The sequence below is a fragment of the Hippopotamus amphibius genome, chromosome 3 (assembly GCF_030028045.1).
Source record: "Hippopotamus amphibius kiboko isolate mHipAmp2 chromosome 3, mHipAmp2.hap2, whole genome shotgun sequence".
Lineage (NCBI taxonomy): Eukaryota > Metazoa > Chordata > Mammalia > Artiodactyla > Hippopotamidae > Hippopotamus > Hippopotamus amphibius.
In genome coordinates, this window is record NC_080188.1 from 173,341,621 (window position 1) to 173,367,541 (window position 25,921).

The 25,921-nt window shown below is 46.6% G+C and overlaps 1 protein-coding gene across 2 annotated transcripts in view; it reads left to right on the top strand.

Moving 5' to 3' along the window:
• Positions 1 to 25,921, top strand: part of ASTN1 (astrotactin 1) — a 299,335-nt gene that overhangs the window by 272,171 nt on the left and 1,243 nt on the right. For both annotated transcript variants that reach the window (XM_057727657.1, XM_057727658.1), the window contains exons 18-22: positions 793 to 926; positions 5,021 to 5,172; positions 6,237 to 6,372; positions 12,907 to 13,007; positions 22,964 to 23,147. In XM_057727657.1, the coding sequence (XP_057583640.1) occupies positions 793 to 926; positions 5,021 to 5,172; positions 6,237 to 6,372; positions 12,907 to 13,007; positions 22,964 to 23,147 (707 nt within the window). The remainder of the gene's footprint in view (positions 1 to 792; positions 927 to 5,020; positions 5,173 to 6,236; positions 6,373 to 12,906; positions 13,008 to 22,963; positions 23,148 to 25,921) is intronic.

The window sequence follows — 25,921 nt, forward strand, 5'->3', positions numbered from 1 at the left end:
GGGGTGGGGCAGCAGGATCCCGCCCAGGGGTCAGTACCCATCAGGACCCACTTCCTCACCCAGGGCTTGCCGCGCTCACCAGTTCTGTTTCCTCACCGATCTGATTTTGCCTTGTTGTCCTTTAACTGAATAGTGAATATCTGCTGTGAAATCACTGTGTGTAAAGCATTATTCTAGGCTTCCACATAGGACCCAACCCTGTCATTCAGAGACAGAAACAGTTGCTGAAATTTATCGATAACTAATGTGTACTATTTATATGCGACTAATGTGTACATAGCATAGCCACCATGCCATGCCCTTTGCAATATACTTATTTCATTTAATTGTCATGACATCCTTATAAGGAAAGTGCTGTTTTTATCCCATTGTAGCATTGAGGAACCTGAGTGTATGTAGTTTGCCCAAGGTCGCATGGCAGTGGTTGGCAGAGCTGGAGTTCTCACTCAGAGGGACTGCTCCAGAGCATGGCTCCTAGCCTACGTGTCACATGGTTTCCATCTTCTACAAGGAGAGAGAGGCCTAATGCACAATCACAACCGAGGCAGGACTGCATACATATTGTCAGTGAGACGCAAGGCTTGCTGAGGGAATGCAGAGGAAGTGCTGGGGCAGGGTGAAGAGGGCTGGGAAGGATGTGCAGAGAGGCATCTGAGAAAAGGCTGGGTACTCTGCCCGGAGGGAGAGTGTTGAAGGCTGGCCCTGCTGAATGTATGCAGGGCCAAGCGGAGCCCTAAGGCTATGTCTTGCCTGGCTCCCTGATGCTCACTCTTTTCTCTCCCTCCCCTGCAGCTCTTGCTGGAGGCCACCATGAGCTCCCTCTGGTGCTCCGGGACTGGAGATGTCATCGAGGACTGGTGTCGATGTGACTCTACTGCTTTCGGAGCTGACGGACTCCCCACCTGTGCCCCTCTCCCACAGCCCGTGTACGAGTCTCTTTCTCGGCCTCTTGCTTGCATGCCTCAGCATTGTTCTGCAGACATATATTAAAGAGCGTCCTCTATTTTCCAAGCAGTGGGCTGGGTACTGGTGCAGGATCTGCTTTTGGGGCGCTTTCAGTCTTCTAGGGGAGGCAGGTGCTCACATTTAACAGTAGCAGAAGTGGTTGGAGAAGAGTTTATAAAGACAGTGTGAAAAAGGAACGGTCAAGTCTGAATTTGAGGAATAGTGAAGGCGCATGAAGGATATAGCACTAGAATTTCTCCCCGAAGGTGGAGAAAGCAGGAGAGCATGGCTGGAAGAATGACAGTTAAACATGCTGTTGCAGTGGAGAAAAATAGAGATTAATAATAAGACCCAGGCCAACAACACCCTTACTGGGTGTCGAGCAGTGTGTGGAGCAGTTAGGTACTGTTATCCCCTTCCTTTAATAGAAAAGGAAATGGATTCAGATGGACTGAATAGGTTTTCCAGGGTCGTAGAGCAGGAAGCAGAGCCAGAGCTAAGAGACTGTGATCTTAGCCAGCATAGTATGGAGCAGATACAACTGAGAGTTGACTTTGGGTAGAACCAGCAGGATTTGGTGACTGACTGATGCAGGAGTGAGAAGGAAGGAGAAGTTGAGAATGGACGAAAGACTTGTGACTGGAGTGGCTGGGAAGGTGCATAGGCTACACCTGAGAAAAGAAGCATCGCAGGATAAGCAGCTTTGAGGAGGAGACTGGTTCCCTTGGAGTTACAGTGGGCAGTCCTGTAGAGATAGTCAGTGGTCATGGGGAAAGATGATCTGGAACTCTGTAACAAAGTAAATGCTAGAGATAAGAAGATTGAACTCAGCCCCAAAGAAATGAGAAATGGAACCACAGCTAGGAGAAAGGATGCTCCAGAATGCCTGTCAGCTGGGGAGAGCAGAGGGTCAGGGATGAGCATTAAGGGGTCTCTGCATTTGAGGGGTGAACAGGGTACAAAGTGCTGCACAGGTGGCTGAGAACAAACGTGCATTTCCATCCACTCCGAGGAAGGCTGAACAGAACTGGCTGAACCCATGTAAAGGGCAGGAATCCCTGTGAGCCTCCAATGTGGCATCTGCCACGGGAGGGAAGCACAGAAATCCTGTGTCGAGTAAAGAGGGCTGGTAGGACGAGCTGGAGGACATGACCCCATGGATTGGTAAGGCAAAGAGAGCCCGAAGGGAGGATCGGGACATGGTAACTGGAGGGCTGAGTAAGTGGGAGCAAGATGGCAGGAGGACACCAGCAAGTGAGAGGCTGGTCTGGGTGCACAGTGCCCTCTGGTCTGTTCCATGGAAGCATGGGTGGGCATTAAAGGGCCAGGACTGAGCAGAAAGAACACTGAGAAAGAGGAAAACAGAGTGGTAGAGTGTCCTTACAAGTCAACATCTTCTTGCGTCCACAGGCTTCCTCTGTTTGGGTCATTTTAGACACATCTGCCGTTGGCTTCTTGCTCTTTACAGATATGACTTGGACCTCTTAGCTCAAAAGAGAATCAAGCTTATTATTAGTAAAAAGTCTTTCTTTTGGTAGTAAGGGAGCCCCTAAAGATGGTACTTCTAGACTGATTCATCAACTAAGAAAGCTACCTTTGACACACAACACTGAAGCCACCAAATTGTTACCATCAGGAGGACATAAGATCCAGCCATTAGTGTGTTGGGCTGATTTCATTTCTAAACCTGCTTTTTCTAAATGTGAAAGCAAAAGATTAAATTGGGCTAAATTTCCATAAACAGGAACATCTATTAAGGACTTCACTTCCTTGTCAACTGTAATCATTTCTTCCAGCAGCAGACCTTAGTTTCTTGAATTTTTATCGGTAGTTGGATATAGAAACGCACTCTAGTTTTACACAAGCCTGTGTAAATCATACACACTCCTGTTTCTCGGTAGAGGCCACAGCCTTAGTTCATATTTTCACAGAATCTGAGTTCTCAGTAAGGTTTAGTTACTTAAGCTTCCTAACGCTTTTTTCTTCAAAATAGCCCTCTGCATATGACTCTAATTAATGTTTGTCAATATCTGCACTGTTTTGGGTCTATTCCATCTTTAATGTCATATGCAAACTCTACACTTCTTCATAGTAAGCTGCTAAAGGGCATGTGGTTTGTGTTATTTTCCCACCAGCTGAATTCCTTGCTGTTGCTCCCACAGTCTCCCGTGATTTCTTTTTTTTTTTTTTTTTTTTTTATTATTTTTTTTTTTTTTTATTTTTTGGGGGGGTACACCAGGTTCAATCATCCGTTTTTATACACATATCCCCATCTTCCCTCCCTTCCTTGATGCCCCCCCAAGCCCCCCCCACCCTCCCCGCCCCAGTCCTCAAAGGCATCTTCCATCCTCGAGTTGGACTCCCTTTGTTATACAACAACTTCCCACTGACTATTTTACAGTTGGTAGTATATATATATATTTTTGAAATACTACATGTTGATTTTATTTTTTATTTTTATTTTTTAATTAATTAATTAATTTGTTTATTGGCTGTGTTGGGTCTTCATTGCTGCGCAAAGGCTTTCTCTAGTGTGGTGAGTGGGGGCTACTACTCTTTGTTGCGTTACCCAGGCTTCTCATTGCGGTGGCTTCTCTTGTTGCAGAGCACAGGCTCTCGGTGCACGGGCTTCAGTAGTTGTGGCACGTGGGTTCAATAGTTGTGGCTCGTGGGCTCTAGAGCACAGGCTCAGTAGTTGTGGCACACAGGCTTAGTTGCTCCATGGCATGTGGGATCTTCCCGGACTAGGGCTCGAACCCGTGTCCCCTGCATTGGCAGGCAGATTCCCAACCACTGCACCACCAAGAAGCTCTCCCATGACTTCTTGTTAAAGTTCTTATCACACATTATTACAACCACATATATAACTGTATGTTGGTCTAGTGACCACTCTTCAGCACCAAGCACATTCTTAGTAGTGGGTGCTTAATAAACATTTGTTGAGTTGAAATTGAACATGGCTTTGATGTGATCCATCCACAGTACCTTGCCCGGGGATCCTTGAGACCAATGACACATCTGGTGAGCTCAGTGGAGGCTAGAGGGCCAGGATTATGGGTGATCATGAGATGTGGAAACCTAGGATGGGGATGAATGACAGGGATGCTTGTAAGGGAGGGAGGCTAGGACAAACAAAAACTGGGAAAGCTCCCCGAAGCCAGTGGTCTAGGAAGAAACGGGACAAGAAGCAAGTGAGAAACCTAACACACACACATGAAGTCAGAACAAGGCAGAGAATTGAAACCTCTTGGATCATTAGACGATTCATGCTAGTGAATGTCAGTGGTGTTTATTGTCTCTGCAAGGCACAAAGAGGTACGAGATGGCAGTGTGGTCAAAATGGACAATTTTCATGAGCAAGGAAAGACTGGAATCCAGAATTAGGATAGTCATAGATACCCAAGAGCAAAGACAGAAAGTGAAATCAGAACCTGAGTGTGCAGACGTAGGACATCTCCCTGAGGAGAACTTGACATGTGTCAACTTTCCCTGGCCCAGTAAAGACCCCTGTGAGCATTTCCTGCAATCTGAGCACATGCCAGTACCCATAGCAAAAGGGGAAGCGCGGGTTCCACCAGCAGGGCAGCCCTGTAATGTTCTTGAAGTTGAGCTGACTGTCCTTAATGCAGGGCTCTCCCAGATGTCACCTTCAGTGGGCTTTGGTATGAGGATTACAGGCACATTTTCTTACTTTTCAAGAACAAATCCAGAAATTATATTTTCAAGCCCTGTAAAGCGCCACTCCAAAGGCCCTATCCACTAACCCTGTAAGAGGCAGGCATTCTTTCATCTTTGACTCACCTGCTTATTTATTTATTTACAAATATATGTTGAGTTCCCAATCTGTAACAGGCACGTAGATGAACAAACTATACACTTAAAGGATCTTCAAGAAATTTTACTTTGTAATGAAAGAGATGAACCCTCAAAGAAGTCATTTCAGCGGTTGGTTAAGAAAGGTTAGAAAGAAGAGTTTTACGATGTAATAATTGAGAAGGTGGCCAGTGGTGGTATCAGAAGACATCACACATCTCGGCTGGGCCCCCATTTCACGTTTCTTCCCGTCTGCACTCAGGCTGAGACTCTCCACGGTTCATGAGCCCAGCAGCACCCTCGTGGTCCTGGAGTGGGAACACGCAGAGCCTCCAATCGGGGTGCAGATTGTAGATTACCTCATCCGTCAAGAAAAGGTCACTGACAGGATGGACCACTCCAAGGTGGAGACAGGTGAGCATCTCCCACGTCATAGGCTCATCTTGATCCAGGGTGGCAAAAAGAAAAGAAGAGGAGGATGTCCTGCCCCCTAGCTTTGCTCTGGGTGCCCAGAGCCCCTGAGGGATGTGGGAGGGGCAGGGTGGAGCAGCAGCAGCTGTGTCTTCTATTTGTACAGTGAGCATCTGACAAAGTCTTGTTTTGATTTTGTTTTTCTCTTTGTTTATAAAAGAGGTGTCCATTTCATTGCCTCTATGCACGCTTAGAAAGAAACAACAATACAGTACACTAGTTATCCTAGCCTACAATTAGGAAACAATTCTGTGTCAACCACTGCCATGATTACAGAAAAAAAAATTCCTTTGCTAATAATCCCCACTCCCTATCCTGTCCAGGCAAAAGCATGGAGAAACAGATGTGTTTATTACCCCATGTCTTGTCCTAAAGCAAACTCTGCTTTTGCCAGGTCCAGCTAGAAGAGGGATGTCTTAAAGGAGTGGAAACACCCCATGAAAAATGTTTCATGCCTTAGTATTTCACTGTCTACACATAGGGAAAGGTCAACATAAATCATTCCTAAAACTGACGCATGAGTACAGGCACCAGCAGGGGGGTGGCGTCCACAGTCTAGTGCAGGGTAAACAGCTTCTGGTGAAACTATCACTGAAGCTTGGAAACATACGCACTGCCTTCGGGCAGGGAGAGCTGGCTCCTGCTCCTACCGAGGCCCTTCGCTGATGCGCACAGGTACTGCGAAGGTCTGACAATGACCACCGACCAGAACAGCTGTTCTCTGCCCGAGCCAAGAACACGTCATAAAAGAGCTCGCAGATGTGCTCCGTACATCTTGCCTTGGTTGTTTCTGAGCTAACTCTGGATAAGTGGCTCCCAATTGATTAGTTAAATATGAAACAGTCAGAAAAGACCATTCCTTCTAGGTCTCCTTTCCCCGCCAGGAATTTAAGAAGCTGGGGGACCGAGTGATTTTCATATCCAGTTCTCACAGTGTGGATCCGCACCAGGTGCTGCTTGGCCGTCACTCTTCCTCATGCCTCTTCCATTCCTTCCCCTCTGGGCAGAAACGGTGCTGAGCTTTGTGGACGACATCATCTCCGGAGCGAAGTCTCCTTGTGCGATGCCCTCTCAGGTCCCGGACAAGCAGCTCACCACCATCTCTCTGATCATACGATGCCTGGAACCCGACACCATCTACATGTGAGTGACACACACCTGCCGAGTTATTCCTTACCCTGAACACCCCCAGACTTTTAGCTGGTTCCTTTTGGCTGCTTGAGTTCCTTTAGAGACTTGGAAAAATATGAGTGTCTCAAGGCGTGTCCCACTCAACATTATAGAGAAACTTCTAGGCACTGGAAGGGGAGGATCAAGGAAGATAATATACAGTCCCATCCTAGTTCGCAACACAGAGGGGAATATATCAACAACCCACTTGAACATCAGGCAGAATGAAATAAAAGGTAGATATGAAAGAGCAAGGAACATGCTGTAGAAGAGAAAAGACAGAAGCGATTCCTTCTAACTAGAGTGGACGTCATCTGCATTGGGTTGTGTAGAATTTAAGTAGAAAGCGTCATGTTGGAAAAGGCACAGCGGGTGGAGGAAACAGCAAGGACAAAGGCGAAGAGGCATGATGGTGAGTAGCAAGTAGATGACAGGGTAGAAGCAGACGGCGAATAAAGGGGATAGAAGAAAGCGAGCTTGGGAAAATAGAGTGAGTGCTGTAAGTCAGAGGAGACTATTCAGTGTTTTTTGGAGGAAAGGAGTAGAATACCAAGAACTCTGCTTTAAAAATCTAGCTCCAGTCACAGCGATATAGATATTTTCTAGAGGCGAGAGATGGTTTTTCTTCAAAGAAAATACAGCGAGCTCCTGTATTGTGGCACTTGGAACAGCTCTATTCTTTCTGGTAGCTCTTCCCTGTTTCCCTCTGTGCTCTGGAAACAGTTGTAAAGTATTTGTGAAGCAGACATAAATGACACCAAAAGAGAAGAGATAGCGATGGAATCTAAGTCATGAGGGGAAAATTGGGGGACAAAGGCAGAATTCATAGTGATGTAGTTCCGGGACCTTTGACCCCATCAGTGTGAAAAACATTTAACAGTTTACAGATGAGGTCGTGAGCAGAGAGTCAAGGTTTCCGGAATAAATCATTCCTATTTCCACGGTGAAAAAGTTCAGAGATGAAAAGCACTAGAAATGTGAGTGGCACGGTTTGCGAGATGAACTTAGATGCTTCAGTACAGGAAAGAGAGATGTAACCAAGGGGCCAGGCTGATGAAAGGGCGATACAGAAAGACAAGTGATATTCGGCAGGCACTGGAAAACGTAGAGCGACGTAAATGATAATAGGAGGACAAAGGAAATTAGGGTGCTCATTAGCTGGTCTGCGGCTGGGCATTCTGACCATGAGGAGGGGAACAGGTAAAAGGAACCAATATTTGGGAGCATGGAACACCTAACCTGCTGTAAATGCCTCAAAATCGGTGAAACTGCAATGACCATGGATAATGAGGGCTCAGTAATTCCTGTCATTAAGTCACAACTGTTAATCAGGAATTTCAAAGCTCCTATGAGCATGGGGCTGGCGTGGTGGTCCATTATGCCAGCCCTTACCCACCCAGGGACCCTCTCGTGTTGGCCTGGGCTGGGTACATTTCCTGATCAGAGACCCGAGGCCGAGGCCTTCTCCTGCTCTGCTATCCTAGGTGAGTCTCCAGTGCCTCCCTCTTAAGTCTTGTCAAACACAAACATTCTGTCAGGGTTGATTGCGGAAGGAATTACAAGACAGTGCGCTGGGCAGAGGGGAAAGAACAGCCAGCGTCCAGTAGGTGGTGCTGCAGATCGCACGCGGAGGGCATGCAGGCGGGCCTGGGAGGGCCCCTGCTCTCCGCAGAGGGATGGAGTGCACCAGAGCTTCAGACCCCGCTGAAGGAGAGGAGGCCCGCATTAAGAGCTGAGAACACGTGGGCTCCGAACCTGGTTTTGTTTCCAACCACTACGCGATTAAGCAGGACACTTACAGTTTCTGCAGCTAAGTGTGCTCATCTGTAATATGGAAGGCAGCCTTCATTAGGGAGGGTTCGCTACGCGTGGGTGCTTCTTAACCACCTCCCCACCCCCACCCCACGACCCTGTGAGATAGGGGTTATTGTTCCCATTTTATAGCTGAGGAAACTGAGATTCAGCCACACTGAGTAGCTTCCACAGAATCACGTGGCTTGTTGTCCGGGTGTGGCGGGTGGTTAAGCATTGAATCAAGGCTTGCATTCTCTTCGCTGCGTCCCACTGCCCAGCCAGTCCAGGCTACTGGAAGGATTGAGAGAGATATTGTTACTCACATTAAAGCACAGGGCTGGCTCTTCACCTGCGGTCCACGGAGGCAGGATGGCCTTTCAGCATAGCTGGCTTACTTTGTCATCCTATGCACTGTATTTAATGCATTGGAAAAGCATTACTCTGAGAAGGGTCCACTGTAGAAAAACTGTTAAGAATCCCTGGTTAAAAGGGGTCTTAAAATGTGTCTGGTCCAACATCTTCATTTTATAGATGAGGAAACTGAGGCCAGAGTGGGGAGGTGACTCTCAGCTTTGTAGCCCACACTCCGCTCCCCATCACAGGGTGTGCTCACAGCAGAGCCCCTGCCTCTGGGAGCACGAGATAGCAAACAGATAATTCAGAGAAAGGCAGTGTGTTTGGAGCCATCCGCAGAAAGCACCACGCCTAGAGGGGGCACGTGTGAAAGTCGCAGACAAAGGCAATTAGCCCTTGGCAGGAGGCCCAAGGATGCTCCACGCACATCAAGTTTCAGGCCTTTAAAGTATCAGCCGTGGAGCCAGAGCAGGGCTGTGTTGGTTCACACACACACACACACACACTCACACGCACACACACAACACACGTCATCACACAGGCTCTAACGGCAGGCTGAATAGCCCAGCAGCCAGGCAGCGGTGGAGAGGGCCCAGGAGCTCTGGACGAGACAATAAATGTACTTACACATCAGCCCTCCGGAACGGGAGCAGGGCTTATCTCTTCTGTCCAGTAATCCCAGTTACAACCCTGTTACTGTCCTACGAGCGTCCGGTGGTGGAAACGATGATGCTGACAAGAAACAGAAGAGCCTTCCTGAAATAACTGCGTGCGGCATTTCCACATGGAGCGTGCAAAGGGTTCCCCAGGCTTGTTTCAGTAGTAAAACTAATCTGGCTACTCCTCAGGGTCCCTCCAGGACTGAGGGAGCTGGGACCACTGAGGATGGGCTCTTAGGTCAGGCGTCCTCTTGACTTAGAAGGATGTGGGAAGCCTTTTTTTCCCCTAATACCTAGCTTTGCTATTAAAAATGGTAAGGGCTTGGCCTTCCCTGGTGGCCCAGTGGTTAAGAATCCACCTGCCAATGCAGGGGACATGGGTTTGAGCTCTGGTCTGGGAAGATCCCACATGCCACGGAGCAACTAAGTCCGTGTGCCACATCTACTGAGCCTGTGCCCTAGAACCCACGAGCCACAACTGTTGAGCCCATGTGCTGCAACTACTGAAGCCCACACACCTAGAGCCTGTGCTCCTCAACAAGAGAAGCCACCTCAGTGAGAAGCCTGTGCACCACAACGAAGAGTAGCCCCTACTCCCCACAACTAGAGAAAGCCCGTGCGCAGCAACGAAGACCCAATGCAGCCAATAAATAAATAAATAAATAAATAAATAAATAAATAAATAAATATGGTAAGGGCTTAGGACCCTAAATTGTATACTAATTGCCCCGTCAGAGTGATGAGAATTCCTTAAAGCACACACAATTTCATCCCAGCCTGAGATCCAGTGGAGTTGGTGGGAACTCACAGCAGGATGGAGCACAAAGCAACACTCAGAGGAGGGGGACAAGCTGGGAGCAGGGAGGATTAGCTGCAACCCAGGCACTGGGAGAGCATCCATCCAACAGCCACTTTGGTACCTGAGGCTTAGGACTTTTCTCATCACAGTCCAGGGAAACCGTCAGAAATTGAAGGTCCAAGGTTAAATAAGGGTGCACCACAAAAGGTGGCTGGAACCCACCATAGACAGTTGTGACCTCTAAGCCTGTAAATATATCCAGACAGACAGCATCACATAGCCCATCAGCAGGTAGCAAGATGCCAGGCCTGACCTGGAGTCCCAAGGCGATGCTCAGGGCTCTGGGAGGAGGACGGGAAGTGATGAAGCAGGGCCATCTTACAGAGGAGGGGGCACCAGGCAGGCTGGCTCTCAGGGCAGGGGCTCACAAGTGTGGGCTCAGACACACGGCTGGGGAGGGGCCAGTGAAGGAAGAGAGCCCAGAGGCAAGAACGAAGGCATAGAGCCTGGCTTGCACTAGAAGCCCCGTGACCCTTCCTGTGCCTGGGTATCAGCCTCAGAAGAACAGGGCTCCTATCTCCTGACTCTGACCACAAGGGACAGCCGAAAGTGGGGTCAGGGCAGGATCTGCAACAAACATCAAGTGGCCCATCTCTGAGCAGGGAGGAAGACTTCTTACATGTCAGGGACTCTGTGGTCAGGATCTCCAGTGAGAGACATTCCCGCTCCACAAAGGGCACACGAGGGTGGGAGGTGGAATTCACCCATCTGGGAGCCCCTGATGGTGAGGTGCAGGTCTGCAGTCTGCCTTGGGTACCCCCGCACCCATCCCTGAGAAATAGCTCAAGATGGTCTGAAGCAAGAGGGCAGAGGAGGGAGCTGAGACTGGGCTGTGGGATAAGACTGGGAAATGGAGCAGGTGCTACACAGGGCAGATCAGGTGTGCTGGCTTCAGGTTTGGTGGCCTCAGTCACAATTCTAGAAATAGCAGCAAAAGGCTGATCAGGTGTGTGTTGGGGGTGGGGGGGAGTGATGAAAAATTCCGGGGCTGCCATTGCTAGGGAGCCAGGCAGCCCAGGGTGTGCAGCTGGATACAAAGGGCTCACTCAGACCTAGGAGGGGAGGGCTGGTGGGGGAGAAGGATAGCTGGCCCCTGGATTTTGGATCAGGGTGGGAGAGGGGTTTAGTACTAGGCAAGGTGGTAGATCTGAACTAAATAGCAAGGCGAGAAGCAGAGGACAGTAGAATGGACAGAGCCACCTAGTGCAGATAAGACAGGGAAGCCAAGTGCCTGGTCCTCATCTGACGGACATCAAGGAGGCGGGGCAGTCCCGCGGAACGCACAGGCAGGTCTGCACCCAGGTGGGCCAGCACATCCAGTGGGATGTGATTCCAGCATGAGACTTAGCGGGGGCAGAAGGAAGGAAAACAGTGCATCAGGACATGCAGGTTCTTAACACTGACCATTTCCTGGGCTTCTCTGTGGGGAGGCAGTTGTAGATGCAAGGCTGTCTCTTCTCTGCTGAGAGAAACGGATATTTCCTGGCAGAATCATTAGGCAATTTCCATCTCTTTTCTACCTCACCGGTTCAGCTGTCTGAGGCTCATTTACCTTAACATGTGCCTGGGCCCCTCTGTCTCGGGGCATCTTTCTTCTTTTCACCTCTTTTCCTCCCTGTAGCTCTGCCAAGAGGAAAGAAAATTCAGACTTGCCAATAAATGCAACCTCCCATGGCGACACCACAAAAGAGAAAGAGAAGAGAAAGGCAGCGTTAATGATTTGCTTTAGACTCACTAGATTAGTTGTCAGAGGCGTGGGCACCGACCCCAGAGGTTATCTTCATGGTTACATTCAAATTCCTCTTGGGAGTAGCAGAACCTGGCATTGCTCTTTCCTCTCCATCCAGCTGCATCACCCAAGGGGGAAATTTTACGTTCAGCCTTTGATGGCCGGGTCTTCACCCTCTTCCTGGGGGGGTGTGTGTGTGTGTGTGTTGAGGGTGGAGGGGGCTCTTAGAACCACATCTTCTCGTTGCCAGGGGTAGCATAAGGTGTCCACTCTGGACTCCTGGTTCACAGTGGGTAGCATCTCAGTGGGTCAGAAAGAGCTGCATGCAGGAAATAGAGCCCCCAGTCACAGGCCAGTCTGGACCCCTCAGCTCTGGCTGTTTCACTTCTGACTTTAAAGAGGAAATTGTCCTCAGTCCTTGGCCTAAAAGCCTCAACTGAGCACAAGATGGGCAGAACAGAATTAATATGATTTATGCAATGTCATTGAGCTCCAGGTACTATGCTAGATCTTTCTGTACTTTATTATCCTATCTCCTCTTCACAGTGACCTACAAGTAGTTTTATTATCATCCCCATTTCACAGAAAAGGAAAAATAAAGCTCAGAGGCGTTAACTACAGCTCCACATGGCAGGGAGTGGAGGCTTCAGACCCACTTCAGACCATCTTTTTCCATAGATACACACTCTTGCCCTCAGATTGGTGGTTGTCAGAATGTAACTGGCATCAGCGTCACCTGAAAGGCTTGTCATAGCACAGATTTTTGTCCTCATCCCTAGAGTCTCCGATTCAGTAGGTCTGGCTTGGGGCATGAGAATGTTCATTACTAGCAACTTCCCCGGTGATGCTACTGGTCTGGGGACCCCACTTGGAGAACCACTGCTCTATACCATGATGCTTGCCATCAGGTAATACCCTCATGACAGCCCAGGACCCACCAGGAAGCAGCGAGAGGCTCTAGACTGCATGCTTTATGTCCTGGGTGGTGGCAATAAGTGCTTGGCCGGGTGGTGAGAGCAGTCAGGGGAAAACCTGCCCCTCCAGGCAAGGCTTGGCTGTCAGCCGGGACCACCGCAGTTTCTATCTTAATGATACCCTCCCCTCCCTGCTAGGTTCACCCTGTGGGGAGTGGACAACACAGGACGACGCTCCAGGCCAAGTGACGTGATCGTGAAGACCCCTTGCCCCGTGGTGGATGATGTCAAAGCCCAAGGTAAGAGACACTGAGACCAGCAGAGTCTGCAGAGGGACGCTTCAGGGACCTCCCCTCGCCACGGAGAAAGGGGGAGCAAGGGCGTCAGACAGGACAGCCTGGAGTTCAGCAGGGAAGGGGGAGAATTCAAGGCTCAGGACAGGCGCATCCCTTCCCAGGAACTCCTCAGCCTCTGTCCCATTGCATCCCTCCGTTACTCCACATGGTCTGTTCATCAGGGAGTCAGTAGGAAAGACTGGTGAAAGCCCCAGACACACACGGCAATACACCAGGTGCTTAGGTACATGGTACCAGGTGCTTTAGTACCTGTAACCTCTGCCCTCAGGATGCTGACCAGGTCACTCACTCTTCATATTTTTGGTACATCTGAAAGGTTATTTTGAATTACAGCATAGGAAGACTACAGATTTAGAATTAATTGCTATATCACTCCCTCCCTACCAAAGATGTATCAAAATCGTCATTCTGTATTGTGGAGTTGTTATAGACCAGTTCTTTGGTAAAGAATTGTCCTTCTTCAGTGCACCAGAATGAGCCCCTGTCAGTTAGGAAGAGTTTGGTTTCAGTCAACATCCATTACACAAATAGCACACTTTTTACTGCTGCTTCTCCTTGTGAAGCTCCCTGACAGTCTGGAATCATCCCTTGCTCTAAGGCTTATTACATCCCGTCCACAGCCAGAATTTAGTTGTCCTGGGCACCCCTTCTGCAGGGCTCTGGCACCAGTTAAAGTGATCTGATCAACTACTAATTTCTATTAGCAGTTGGACTGAGAATGGACCAATAACGTATGCACATTAGCAGAGATGGAGACTGATGCTTAGGAAGTTTAGGTTGTGGAAGTTTCAATAAGAAAAATGCTGTTGCCAAGCTGGCATGTTGTACCCCTCAAGTCACCTTAACTGTGGCTCCTGACTCCAGCTGTAACAAGTTGGCTATGAGCTGACACAATCTCACAGTGTTCAAGGGATGATGCCATGATGCAAAGTCACAGTGGGAAGAGAGATCTAGACCTACTTTAATTAAAATCACTGATGCTGTAGCACTTTACACCTTCTGAAAGGGCTTTCATTTATTGCCTCACTTAACATGCATGGCATGTTACAGGCACTGTTATTTTCAACACAGAAATCTGATCACATTGATGCCCCTTCTTACAGTTTTTTAATGGATTGCCATTCCTTTTCTGATGAGGGTCTAAATATGTGACAGGCATATTAGGACCTAAATGGAGGGGGCCCTTGTCCACTTCCCAGCCTCTTCTTGCCCACACTCCCCATCAATCACTGTATTTCCTGAAGCCTCACTGCCTTTCTCAGTTCCTCCAACAAACCATGTCCATCTCCAACACGGAGCCTTTGCACATGTTAATCTCACGACCTCAAATGCTCTCCAGCCCCACCCCTTTCACTGATTAACTCCTCTCAGCCTGCAGATCTCAGAGCAAGTGCCTTGCCTGAGTACAGAAGGGGTCCAGGGCCACTGCTAGGTGCCCTCATCGTGCCATGTTTCTTTGCTTCAGGACATTTATCGCAGTTTGTTATTATAATGCCTTGTTCAGTGTCTGTCTACCTCATTAGACAGTGAATTCCATGAGAGCAGGGTTTGCCCACTCTCATGTCCCTCACACTTAGAGAGCAGCACGGTGGCCGATTTGTTCCAGGAAACTTAGACTTGGAGTCGGACCACCCAGGGTCAGATTTCTGCTGGTAGAGCAGAAATCTAACTATTGATACTTGACCTTGAGCAGGTGGTATCACTCAGTGCCTCTGTTTACTACTCTGTAAAATGGGGTGGGAGATAATGGTACCATAGATCATAAGTTTCTAGTGAGAGTTAAATGAGTAGATTTATGTAAAGGATTTTTTAAGTGCCTGTCCCATAGTAAGTGTTCAGTGATACGTTCTAGGATTGTGTCCCCCATGGTCCACCTGATACAATTGGGGTCAGGAGTTATGAGCAAGGTGATTCCAGCTACTAGTACATAAGCTTAGCCACAGTATTTCTCTTATTGACACTTGCACAACCTAAACTTCCAGCATCATTCAGTGTCTCTGTTAATATCATTAACCATTCGTAGAGTTTGTTCTTGAGTAGGAACTCAGTAAGTATTTACTGGATGAATAGAATATTGTCCCCATCTTATAGATGCAGACATTGAAATTCAGAGTAGAGTAAGTAAGCTGACCAGGGTCACAAAACTAGCATCTTACAGAGCCAGTGCTCAGACTCATTATTTGATATCAATTCCCATTTTGCTTACCATGTTAAATTAGATGTTTAAAGGGCTATTATGTAAAAGACTGAAAACCTTTCTTTGTCGCTCAATAATGATGAAGAAAAGACCTACCTTAAAAAATAATGTTCCAGTTAGATACCAAAATAATTCTCCCTTTCAGGACTGTTGGTGTCCACTGAGATGTTACAGTTGAATGGAGACCTTTAAGTATAAGACAAATGTGCTTTTCTGGAGTGAGTGTTGCCTGGTTTGTAGGGTATGGACTGAATGACTTTTGAAGGTCGCCTGCTTAATGATGAAAGCAGAACCTGGTATTGAAAACACCTAGATGAGAGACTGGGGAGGACCCAAGTTACCCTTATTTCGTATCTGTTGATTTCTGACTCCAGGCCAGAGTAAGAACAGGTATTGGGAAGGTGTCCCAGCTATTTCTGCTTTGGAGAATTTGCAAATGTCCTTGCTGACACCTTGGACTTGTTTGCTGAATAGGCAGCAGGCTGGTTGGACATTGGTGGGGTGGTTAGCAGGTAGGAGAGATGCTGCATAGTGCCATCTGCAGGAATAGATGGATGGAAGCAGCTTTGGAATAAAGAGTGGCCAACAAAGAGTAATCCATCCGGGAGAGACCACCATACTATTTCTCAGTGGGGCTTCTTTGTGTTAATTCTAGTCCCCAAAGCGTATCAAGATATGCTTCTGACCATTTGTGCTCACTGACAAAGCAGACTTTCTGAAATCCCAGCAGACCAGTTGGGAGCATGGAAAGCAATTTAATGCTGAGAGAATGAAATAACATTCCCAGGTCCCGTTTTCCTTCAGCCAGGGAGGAGTCCTGTACCGGACAGATGCGGAGATTAATGAGTTAGACTCATTGAGGGCATCCTTGCAAATTAATACAGGCCTAGCAGTTATACCAAAAAAACCCTATGCTTTGCTTCCTTCAAACCCAGAGGGCAATCATAAATATAACTCACTTGGGCTGAGTTTACAACTAGTAACAAATGGGAATTACCTTTTAAGTGGCCCAGAGCATGACCTCAGCTCCTAATTAGCAGGAAACCAGACCTTTTTTTAAATAATTAATTAATTAATTAATTTAATTTTTTACTTATTGGCTGTATTGGGTCTTCATTGCTGTGCATGGGCTTTCTCTAGTTGCGGCGAGCAGGGGCTATTCTTCGTTGCAATGCAGTGCACAGGCTTCTCATTGCAGTGGCTTCTCTTGTTGTGGAGTATGGGCTCTAGGTGGGCTCAATAGTTGTGGCTCACAGGCTCTAGAACATAGGCTCAGTAGTTGTGGCGCACAGGCTTAGTTGCTCCAAGACATGTGGGATCTTCCTGGCCCAGGAATTGAACCCATGTCCCCTGCATTGGCTGGAGGATTAACCACTGCGGCACCAGGAAGTCCCTGGACCTTATTTCTTATACAATCATTTTCCTAAATTAGATACTTTCTATGAAGAATTTTATCACCTCATGACAGTAAAGTCACTGAGCAAGGAACTTTCTCCCAGTGTTTTACTGAAAGCACCCTTCTCCCAGCAGGAAAGGCTAGAGTCAGTAATAAGGTCAGCCTAGTCTCTAGGTTGGGGCATGACTTTCCAAGAATTCTTCAGGTGGCTTCACTAAGTGAAAGCTAGTTCTCATCCACCTGTCCTCCAACATCCATCCTCCTTTCCAAACATAAATCCTATCCATTTCTTTATTTGCTTCTTCCACAGTCATTTGTTAATTAATACCACAGCCTAGTGTTAGATGCTAAAGAAACAAAAATAACTAGGCTCAGAATCTATTTTCAAGAATTTTATAATCAGAATTCATAAATTTATCAAATCAGACAACTTATTTTAAGCCCTTACTAAATACCTGGTCTAGGCATTAGGGAGCAAAATTCCTTGCCTCATGGAGATTATATTTAAGCAGAGTGACAAAGCAAAAAAATAGCAAAAGAAATAATATCTCAGATAGTGACTTACGTTATAGAGACATATAAGCAGGGAAATGGTTTAGGAAGTGCAGGGGGTAGAATTTCAGCTAGAGTGGGCTGGGAAGAAGGTGAAGGAGGAAGACACAGACACATCCGGGGACAGATCATTCCAACAGATGAGCAGCAGGGCAGACATCCTTGGCGTGTTTGAAGAAGAGAAAGGAGGTTCCTCTGGTGAGAAAGGTGGTGAGAAGAAAAGGAGCAGGAGAGGCGCTCTGAGATGCTATGGGGCAGATCCCGTAGGGCTTGGTCATCAGATTGGGGAATAAGATACTTTTAGGGGTTGGAATGGGAAGCCCTAGAAAACTTTGAGCGGAAGAAGATATCATCGGACTTAATGTTTTACAGGACCGTTCTGTCTGCTGTGTTGAGAATGGATTCCAAATATTGGGTCCAAGTTGGAGATGGGGAGACCGATTAGAAGGCTATGGCAATACAGAGGAGAGATGATATCATTTTAAACTAGAATGATCAGGATAGGGGTAATGAGAAGTGGTCCAATTCTAAATTATTTTGATGGTAGAACCAAAAGGATTTGCCAAGTGGATTGGATGTGAAGGGTGAGAGAAAGACGAGTTACTCTAGCCTTATCCTATATTGTGAAAAGTGCTGTATAGGGGTGTGCACAAAATGCTCAGGGAACGTGAGCAAGACCACCTAGTTCAACTGCTTGTGCTTTTGCCCTGGCAGGCCCTAGCAGCCTATGTGAAGGCAGAGGAAAGGCAAAAGGTGGAGCAAGCTAGGTGAGGGCACTAGCAATGGGCCACGTGGATTAGGTCAGGTAGACAAGGATGTAAATACAGGACTGATGCCTGGGGTGAACAGATGTGTCAGAGGTCTTGGAGTTTCTGTCATTGAAGAACATATTTGGTAGCAATTAGAGGTATGAAAAGAGGTTGTAGTCACAGTACGTTATGTGATATTCAGATTTACTGTTTCAGAGATGCAGAAGTTCTTAGGCAGGATGATTGGCTTTGATGATGGGGGAGTCTCTAGACTTAAGCATGCCTTCCTTTGGACAGTGAAGTCACCCAAAATAGTGCTAAGAAATGGGGTGGAGAAGATAATCAGATGCTAGATTATTCCATGGCTGGAAAAGCATAGTTAGGAAGTGAGTGGTGGGAAATAGGATGAGACAGGTAAGTTTTTAAAGTGGAGGGACTTTTACATTTATATTGAAAGAAGTAATTGTTTTCAGGGAGACTGCTCTTCTCTGGGGTATGAGAAGGATCCCTCAATACTGGAGAAGGTTACATGCAGGTTTCAGCCAACACAGGGACGTGGAGGGAAGGAAGAGTGTGTGCTAAGGTCAAGGGTGAAAGATGAGTTGTTTGTCATGTACCGGTGCTGGTCCCAGAGGAAGTAGGAAAGTTTTGAGAGAACGAATTAGCATAGAGGAGTGGTGCTCAAAGTGTGGTCCAGACCAGCAGCATCAGCACCACCTTGGAACATGTTAGAAATGCAAATACTCAGGTTCCGTCTGAGACCTCCTGGATCAGGAACTCCAGTGGGAACCAGAAATCTGTGCTTTCACAAGCCTTCCAGTTGTGAATCAAGTTTAATTCTCAAGTTTGAGAATCGCTGGTGTAAAGGAAGCACCGAGCAGCAGGGGGAGAGAAGGGTAGGGGAGAGGACAGACAGACTTGGAGGATGGGGAAAAGGACTTTGCAATTTGGACAGTGCTAAGAATGACAAAAATATAAAGCCACTTGGGATTCATTGTCCTCAAGTTTTCACGTGGAATTCTATGGTCAGTTGCTGCAGTGTGGGGACAGATTGGGGTTTCAGGTAGCTCCCCCCAAAATAATGAAAGGATGGCTTAAGACCTCCATTCAGAAGACTTGTTACAGCAGCCAAGGAAGCCATTGGCAGAAGGTATAGTTGCTTCCCAGGATTGTTATTTCATAATGAAAAGAGCAGCCACTGCTGGGGGGGTAAGAAAGCTCCCTTCTGCCCCTGGAGTCACTCCTCTCATTTAGAGAAGACTATTTCTCCCCACTTTTGGACTCCTGTGTTTCAATCTCTGTCTCATGGCATTGGGCAAAGCATGATCTAGTAGACAACCAGTAACAGTAGTTTTAAAAAATAATATCTGCTATTGTCCAGCTCTCCCCTTCACCCACTTCCAATCACCGTGGCTTATTTGCTGCATTGCAATCTGCTGCCCACCATAGCTGGGGGGCCTCCATGCTGGCACTTCCTCTCCCTCCTCTGCTCTGCCCCACATCCTCACAGATCATCCTCTCCCCTCCTCCAAGCCTTGGCTTGAATGTCATCTTTTCAATGATATCCCCCTACTTCCAATTGCAATGCCCCATCCAACACTCCCAATCTTCCTTCTCCTGTTTTATTTTTTCCCGCTTTCTGAAGCACTGTATTTTACTTTTTATTATGTTCATTACTTAACTGAATGTGTCCTACCACCAGACTATAAGTGTCATAGGATGAAGAATTTTTTCAAAGTTTCTCCCTGGGATAGCCCAAGTACCTAGAAAAACGTCAAGCACATGGTAAGCACTCAGTAAAAAAATTATTTAATGAGTTAATGAGTAAATGTGTACTTGCTCTGTGTGGATATCATGCTAAAGAAAGGCTTTACATTCAATATCATTTTTAGCCTCACAGTAATCTTCGGAGGTATGTGTTATTAACCATCATTGAACAGACAAGGAAATTAAACCCCAGAGAGGTTAAGTAACTTGTCCAAGCCTACACAGCTAGTGTAGTGGAGCCCAACTCCGTTTGATACCATGGTGCCTGTTCATTTATTTTGCTGCCCGAGAGATCTGAGGGATCTTGGCTCCCTTCCCTTTTTATGATGAGGCTGCACCTGTAGACACCCTGCCCTCTCTTAACCTGCATTTTAACTATTCCTGAACACCACGCATGTCAAAGAGAGGAAACACAGATACCGATTTTAAATAGCTCAAGACTTCTGTGAAGCGGATAGCTGGGTAAAAAATACCTTATAGCCTTTAACATTCTTTGAGTTAGCAAATTCTTGAGATGCTATGAAAGTCAATGAAATAATATCCATAAATTCCCTCAGTGGAGCTAGGAGGAGCCAGAAATGCTCAGTCTCTAGGAGTCTAGCATGTAGATCTTTCTGAATAGAGCATCCCACTGATGTAGACTTTTAAGCACACCCTGGAGTTAGATTGTCTTGGTTTAGGAGATTTACGGTGGAACCTGGGCCCATCCCACCTGGTCTCAGGCACACGTGCTGCTGCTAACAGGAAGCGTCAGCCTTCTCTAGCTGGACGTTTCGTTGTGTGGGGAGCATAGTAAGTATGCCAGAAAATACCTTCTCAGTCATCACTGTTCCTCAACAGACGGTCACCACCAGAGCCTGAGGGCTGGGATGCTATATTCCATCACCAGAAACAAGAACAGATAGACATCAGTAAAAGGATGGGAGAAGGAACTCCAGACCTCCCTATCTGGGCTCTGGTCTGATCACCTGCGCTTTTTCTCTGCTGGTCATTCTTCTCTAAGTACGTGCTCCCTGCTTCCCAGTGAACACAGCATGATTCTTAAAATAGTCCCTCTGTTTCTTTCCATCTCTACTCCAGAAACGACAGACTCCCTGGGTATCTACTAGGACTCTCTCTTACTTGGCATCTATGGGCCAGCCAGGGCAACATCCTCTACCAGAAATAGTCACCCTAGAAAGCATCCCCCAAGACCCTGACTCCTGTATCTTAAATTGGTTAAACACTACCATCCCCTGAGCATCTATGCAAAAGAGCAAAGGAAGATAGGTATAGTTTTAAAGCTTGACTCCAGCCCATACTGGCTATGTGACCTTGGGCAGGTAACCTGGCCTCTCTGTGAATGTCCTCATTTATAGGACAAGGACATTCATGTTCATTGTGCAGTGGTGGTGTGAGAATTAGAATTCACACATTCTTGGCAATCAGTAGGCCATTGATACATAAATACCAGTGCTCTTTATATGCTATATAATTTTTATTTATATTCTTTATATTGTATATAATAAATACCAGAGATCTTTATAATCTAGATCACTGTCCACTTTATCTCTTGATCTTATTTTAACAACCTGAGAATTTTAAAGTCCTGAAAATCTAAATGGATTTCTGGGTTGAAATTATTTTTATTGCAGCTAAAGATGCTGGTTACAAGGGTTTAATTGCTGAAGGGTTGGTATAACCTGGTCTGGAGATATATCACTGGAAACCCTCCCCCAAAGTAGATTCGAGTGACTCCCAAGGTCATGAATTTCATTCATTTAGCTAACATTTTCCGATCTATTATACTGTCTGTCCTTGTTCTAGCCACTCAGGGCACTGAGGAAGTAAAATCTGGCTCCTGTTCTCGTGGGCAATGGGCAAGATAGAAAAAAGTGAAATCCTCGCGATGTTTGGACAGGGAAGAAGTAGAAATTTTATTCACCCCAACCCAGGAAACTCTTACAGTGATGACTCTGTCATTACCAGCAGCCTCGAATTCACTTGGGATGGTGATAAGAAATCAGGGCCTTTAGGCTAACAGGGGGTCAAGTGGGCAAGTCTGGCTTAGAAGCCCGTAGACTTAGTCTCTCCATCCCCAGATTTAACACCGGATCTGAGACAAAGCTCTCCAGATCTCAGTTCCCAGCTGTTCAGGAGGAAAAGGTCCACAAATCTCCTTTCTGACAGGTTTAATGAGAAAATATTTAATGATAAAGTGCTTTGAGCTCCCCAGGAAAAAATGCCAAGGCTGCACAAATTCATTGCCACTTTGCCACATCACCAAGTTCAATCTTAGCAACATGTACCTTGGAGGCAGAAATGTAAGAGATATAAAGTAAACCATAAGACCACTCATTTGGAACTGCAGGATGCATTGGATTCAACGTGTGTGTCAGCACAGATCTGCAAGCTTGCTTTCCTGCCCGTCTGGCTGACCCTAGTCAAAGACCTGCAGTCTTTCTGTCACAGGGCCAGGTTGCTTTCGGCGCTGTGGCCACTCCAGGCTCTCCACGTTGCTGGAGGCATGACCTGGCAGTGCCTGACTTCATCCCCGAGCCGAACGCTGTTCCCCGCTGCCCAGGGCTTCCCCATTGCTTTTGCAGGACCCAGTTTGTACCCAAGCATGTGCAGCCTAGGAGTGCAGGGGAGTTAATGCCTCATGGGGGCAAATGTGAAAAGTCCCCATGGTCCAGTCCTGGATGGGAGCTGAAGATAAAGTCTTTCTCCATTCTCCCCCCTGGATGGACCGGCGGGGACCTGGTAGCTTCATACATCCTCTCCTGCAAAACATAGCCACCAGCTCCTCAGAGCAATTTCTTGTATTTACTCTGCCTCCTTTCCTGCCTCATTTCTCTCTATCTTGCCTCCTGCTTCCCTGGGATTGCATTCTCCAATAAAGTATCAATCTATGAGCTCTTGCCTCAGGCTCTGTATTTTTAGGAGACATGGGTGAAGACGAAAAATATTATCACTAAAATTGACCTTAGAGAGATTCTATTTGAAGCCTTTCATTTTATAGACGAGAAAACTGAAACCTGATGGGGCAGAAATAAAGTAAATTACTCAAACCACTTTCTCCAGGCTCTAGGTTCAGTATTCTTTGATTAATATTATACACACACACACGCATGCATGTATATATACGCACACACATACATGCATATACATGCCTATACACACCTATGTACCTGTATTTATAATCGTTTATATACATATGTATATAATCTTATTTATTTGCCTTTTCTTCCCTCCTCAGAAATAGCAGACAAGATCTACAATCTTTTCAATGGCTATACCAGTGGGAAGGAGCAGCAGACTGCCTACAACACCCTTCTGGACCTGGGTTCCCCCACCCTCCATCGAGTCCTCTACCACTATAACCAGCACTATGAGAGTTTTGGAGAATTCACCTGGCGCTGTGAGGATGAATTAGGCCCCAGGTAATCAATAAACTTCATTGTCTCTTTTAAAGACCTCATGAATTTGCAGATATCCTGGGTGAATTTAGGTGCTATAAGTCCTGTGCTTTTGAACAGCTCAGTTCATACAGATTAGTTATGGATAAGCTGTATTTAAGTAGTCACGTCATGAATGCATTTCCTGAACTCTGAAAACACCTTTGTCCTTGAGCTGTTTTGCCCCCTCTTTATCATGCTGACGCAGCATTCCAAAGGCTAATCTGTAGGCGCCAAAAGCTTAATCTTTTGAAAGAAAATTAGGAATTTTATTGACGAGGTTATCCAAAAATATTTATTGCATATGAAATTTGTGTATGTTATATGCATTATACGGACATATTTTGAGCTAGATTCCACATTCTCTTGAAAGGCAGAGTGGGGATAGCTAATGACCCACGTTGACATCTAATTTGGCCAAACTTAGGATAATGTGGTATTTGCCAACTTGCTCTGGCCCTGAGGCTACAACATCCTAATACTCAGTACCCCTGCTTTAGGTTACACAACCCAGATAGATTTCTTGGAAAGAGAGGAATGGGAAGAATGTGTAGGGACAGCACCTTTCATTTGTTCCATTCGTCATGCTGTGTATTGCTTGCTGCTCTGAGAAGAGAAGATTTCTCTGGAAATCCTAGGATTTTCAGATAGACACAGTGAAGAGGCTTTCCACGTGGATTATCCCCAAACTTATATGTCCCCAAATTCAGGAATTCATAAAGGAAAAAAATAGGGCAGGGAAGGAAGGAAGGAAATAAGTGAAGAAAATCAGTACAGTGGTACCCTGTGGCACTCAGAATTCTTGCTCTCCTGCCAGCAGGGGTGAATAAAATAGCACCCAGAAGTCATCCCATTTGTCTGACCTCTGATTAAACTGGAGGGAGAGTCAGCCTCAGGGTGCCTTTTATGACCAGAAATTATAAACTTTCCTAGAAAACCGTTATTTAGGACATAATGTCCTGCCTATTTTCTTACTTTTGAAGAAAGGATACAATTTAGGATTATCCTCCCAAAATAAAATGATTCTATGTGTAAGGTCAGGAAGAATCTTTCTGAATTCCATAAATTATTTCCCAAAGTTTTTAAAGCTTGGCTGTTTGCAGGAAAATGGATGTCACAGCCACGGACAGGACACAGAGGGAAATATATAAAGGGCCTTTCATTTGTTCTGTCTCAATTTTGGTAAAAAGCAAACCCTGGGTTGGAAAGTAGATCTGTGGTAAGAAATACCTTCCCTGCTCCATCCCGTACCATTACTGCTGCCCTTATTAGTACTCATTCCTACCATCTGCTCTCTCCAGCTCTCTCCCCCCTTCCCTCCTGCTCCCTTCCTCCTTCCTCCTGGCATTTATTGAGTGCAGATGCCGGGGGACATAAATGTCGAGATGTGAAAGCACTAACACTGCACACATCACCTGGATTTCCAAGGGAATTTGGATTGTTGTGAAAATTTCTCTCTTGTAACTCAAGAGTCAGAAGGAAGACTGGTTAATGAAGAGAGTGAGCAGGGGGAAAAATGTGGATGTCACTGTAACAGAAGGCCTGCTGCTGGCTTGACACTCTCTTCTCAAAACGCTCTTCCCAGGAGGCTCTTTCATGTGTAATACTGGTTTTTCAAGGCTATATGACAGAGGGGGAAATTGTAGTTTCATTAGCTTGCGGAAAATAAAGTTTTACTTTTCAGTGTCATGGATCTCAAGGAGAGCCACAGGAAACAACCAGTCTCCTGCCTTGAGATACGTCAACCCACTTTGGAGTTGGTTGTGAGAATGAATCCAAAAGGGTCAGCAGGTGCATACATCCTGCAGGCAAGCAGCAAGGATTCCCTCGCTTCAGTGAAATCCCATTTCTTTAAAATTCACAGAGGCCTCCATGTGGGCTGATATACTTTGAGGACAACATTGGTTGCATTGCTCTTAAGAAAGAAGAAGGCTCTGAGATGGTCAAGGGCAGACCCAAATTAATCATTTTTTTAAGGTGGGCAGTGAAAACAGCCACAGAAACTGCACGGGCTAATGAAATCCATTTGTTTGGAAAGATGGCCAGGACGTGTTCCCTTATCCATTTCTTCAAGATGATGCAAACGCTGCCCTTCACTCTTCTTTCTCTCCCCCCTCGTCCACCCCCCAAGAATGTGTCAGCAGCTAATGACAAGCAGCAGGATAGATTAAGAGGAAGGCCACCGAAGTCCCTGTTGACGACTTTTGGAAAGGCTGCTTGGCTACACGGCAGAGGCTGATGGGCAAAGGAGAGGCCATCTGCATGAGATGTGACTTAGCCGGCAGAGTGTTTGTTTGATTTTCTCTGACCCACCATTGAAAACATGACTGGCCCCCTGATGACCTCACGCTCTCTTGGCCCCTTGACTTTGCCGCTGCAGCTCAACACCTTGCCTCTGATGTCATCCCTGACCATCTCTCACTTGCCCTCCTAGGAATGCAGTGAGCTCACCCCTTGTGATGCTCGTAGCCAGGATGGAAGAAGAGGCATGACATGAATGTGCTTCTTGTTCTTGAGAGTTCATTCTAAACTCAGTGCAGAAACTTCCAGTTTCTGGAAAGAATTGTCCATTGAATTAGAAAAGAGCTGCTTCCTCACACGTGAAGTTAGCCCAGCAGTTGGTAAATACTACAAGGGGTCCTGTTCATTGAGCTTTCCAGAACAGATTTTACAGCCTCACCTGGGCTTGTTGGAATAAGAGACTATTCCTTCATGGGTCTCTGGTCACCCATGGTTTTTTGAGGAAGGGATACACAGCT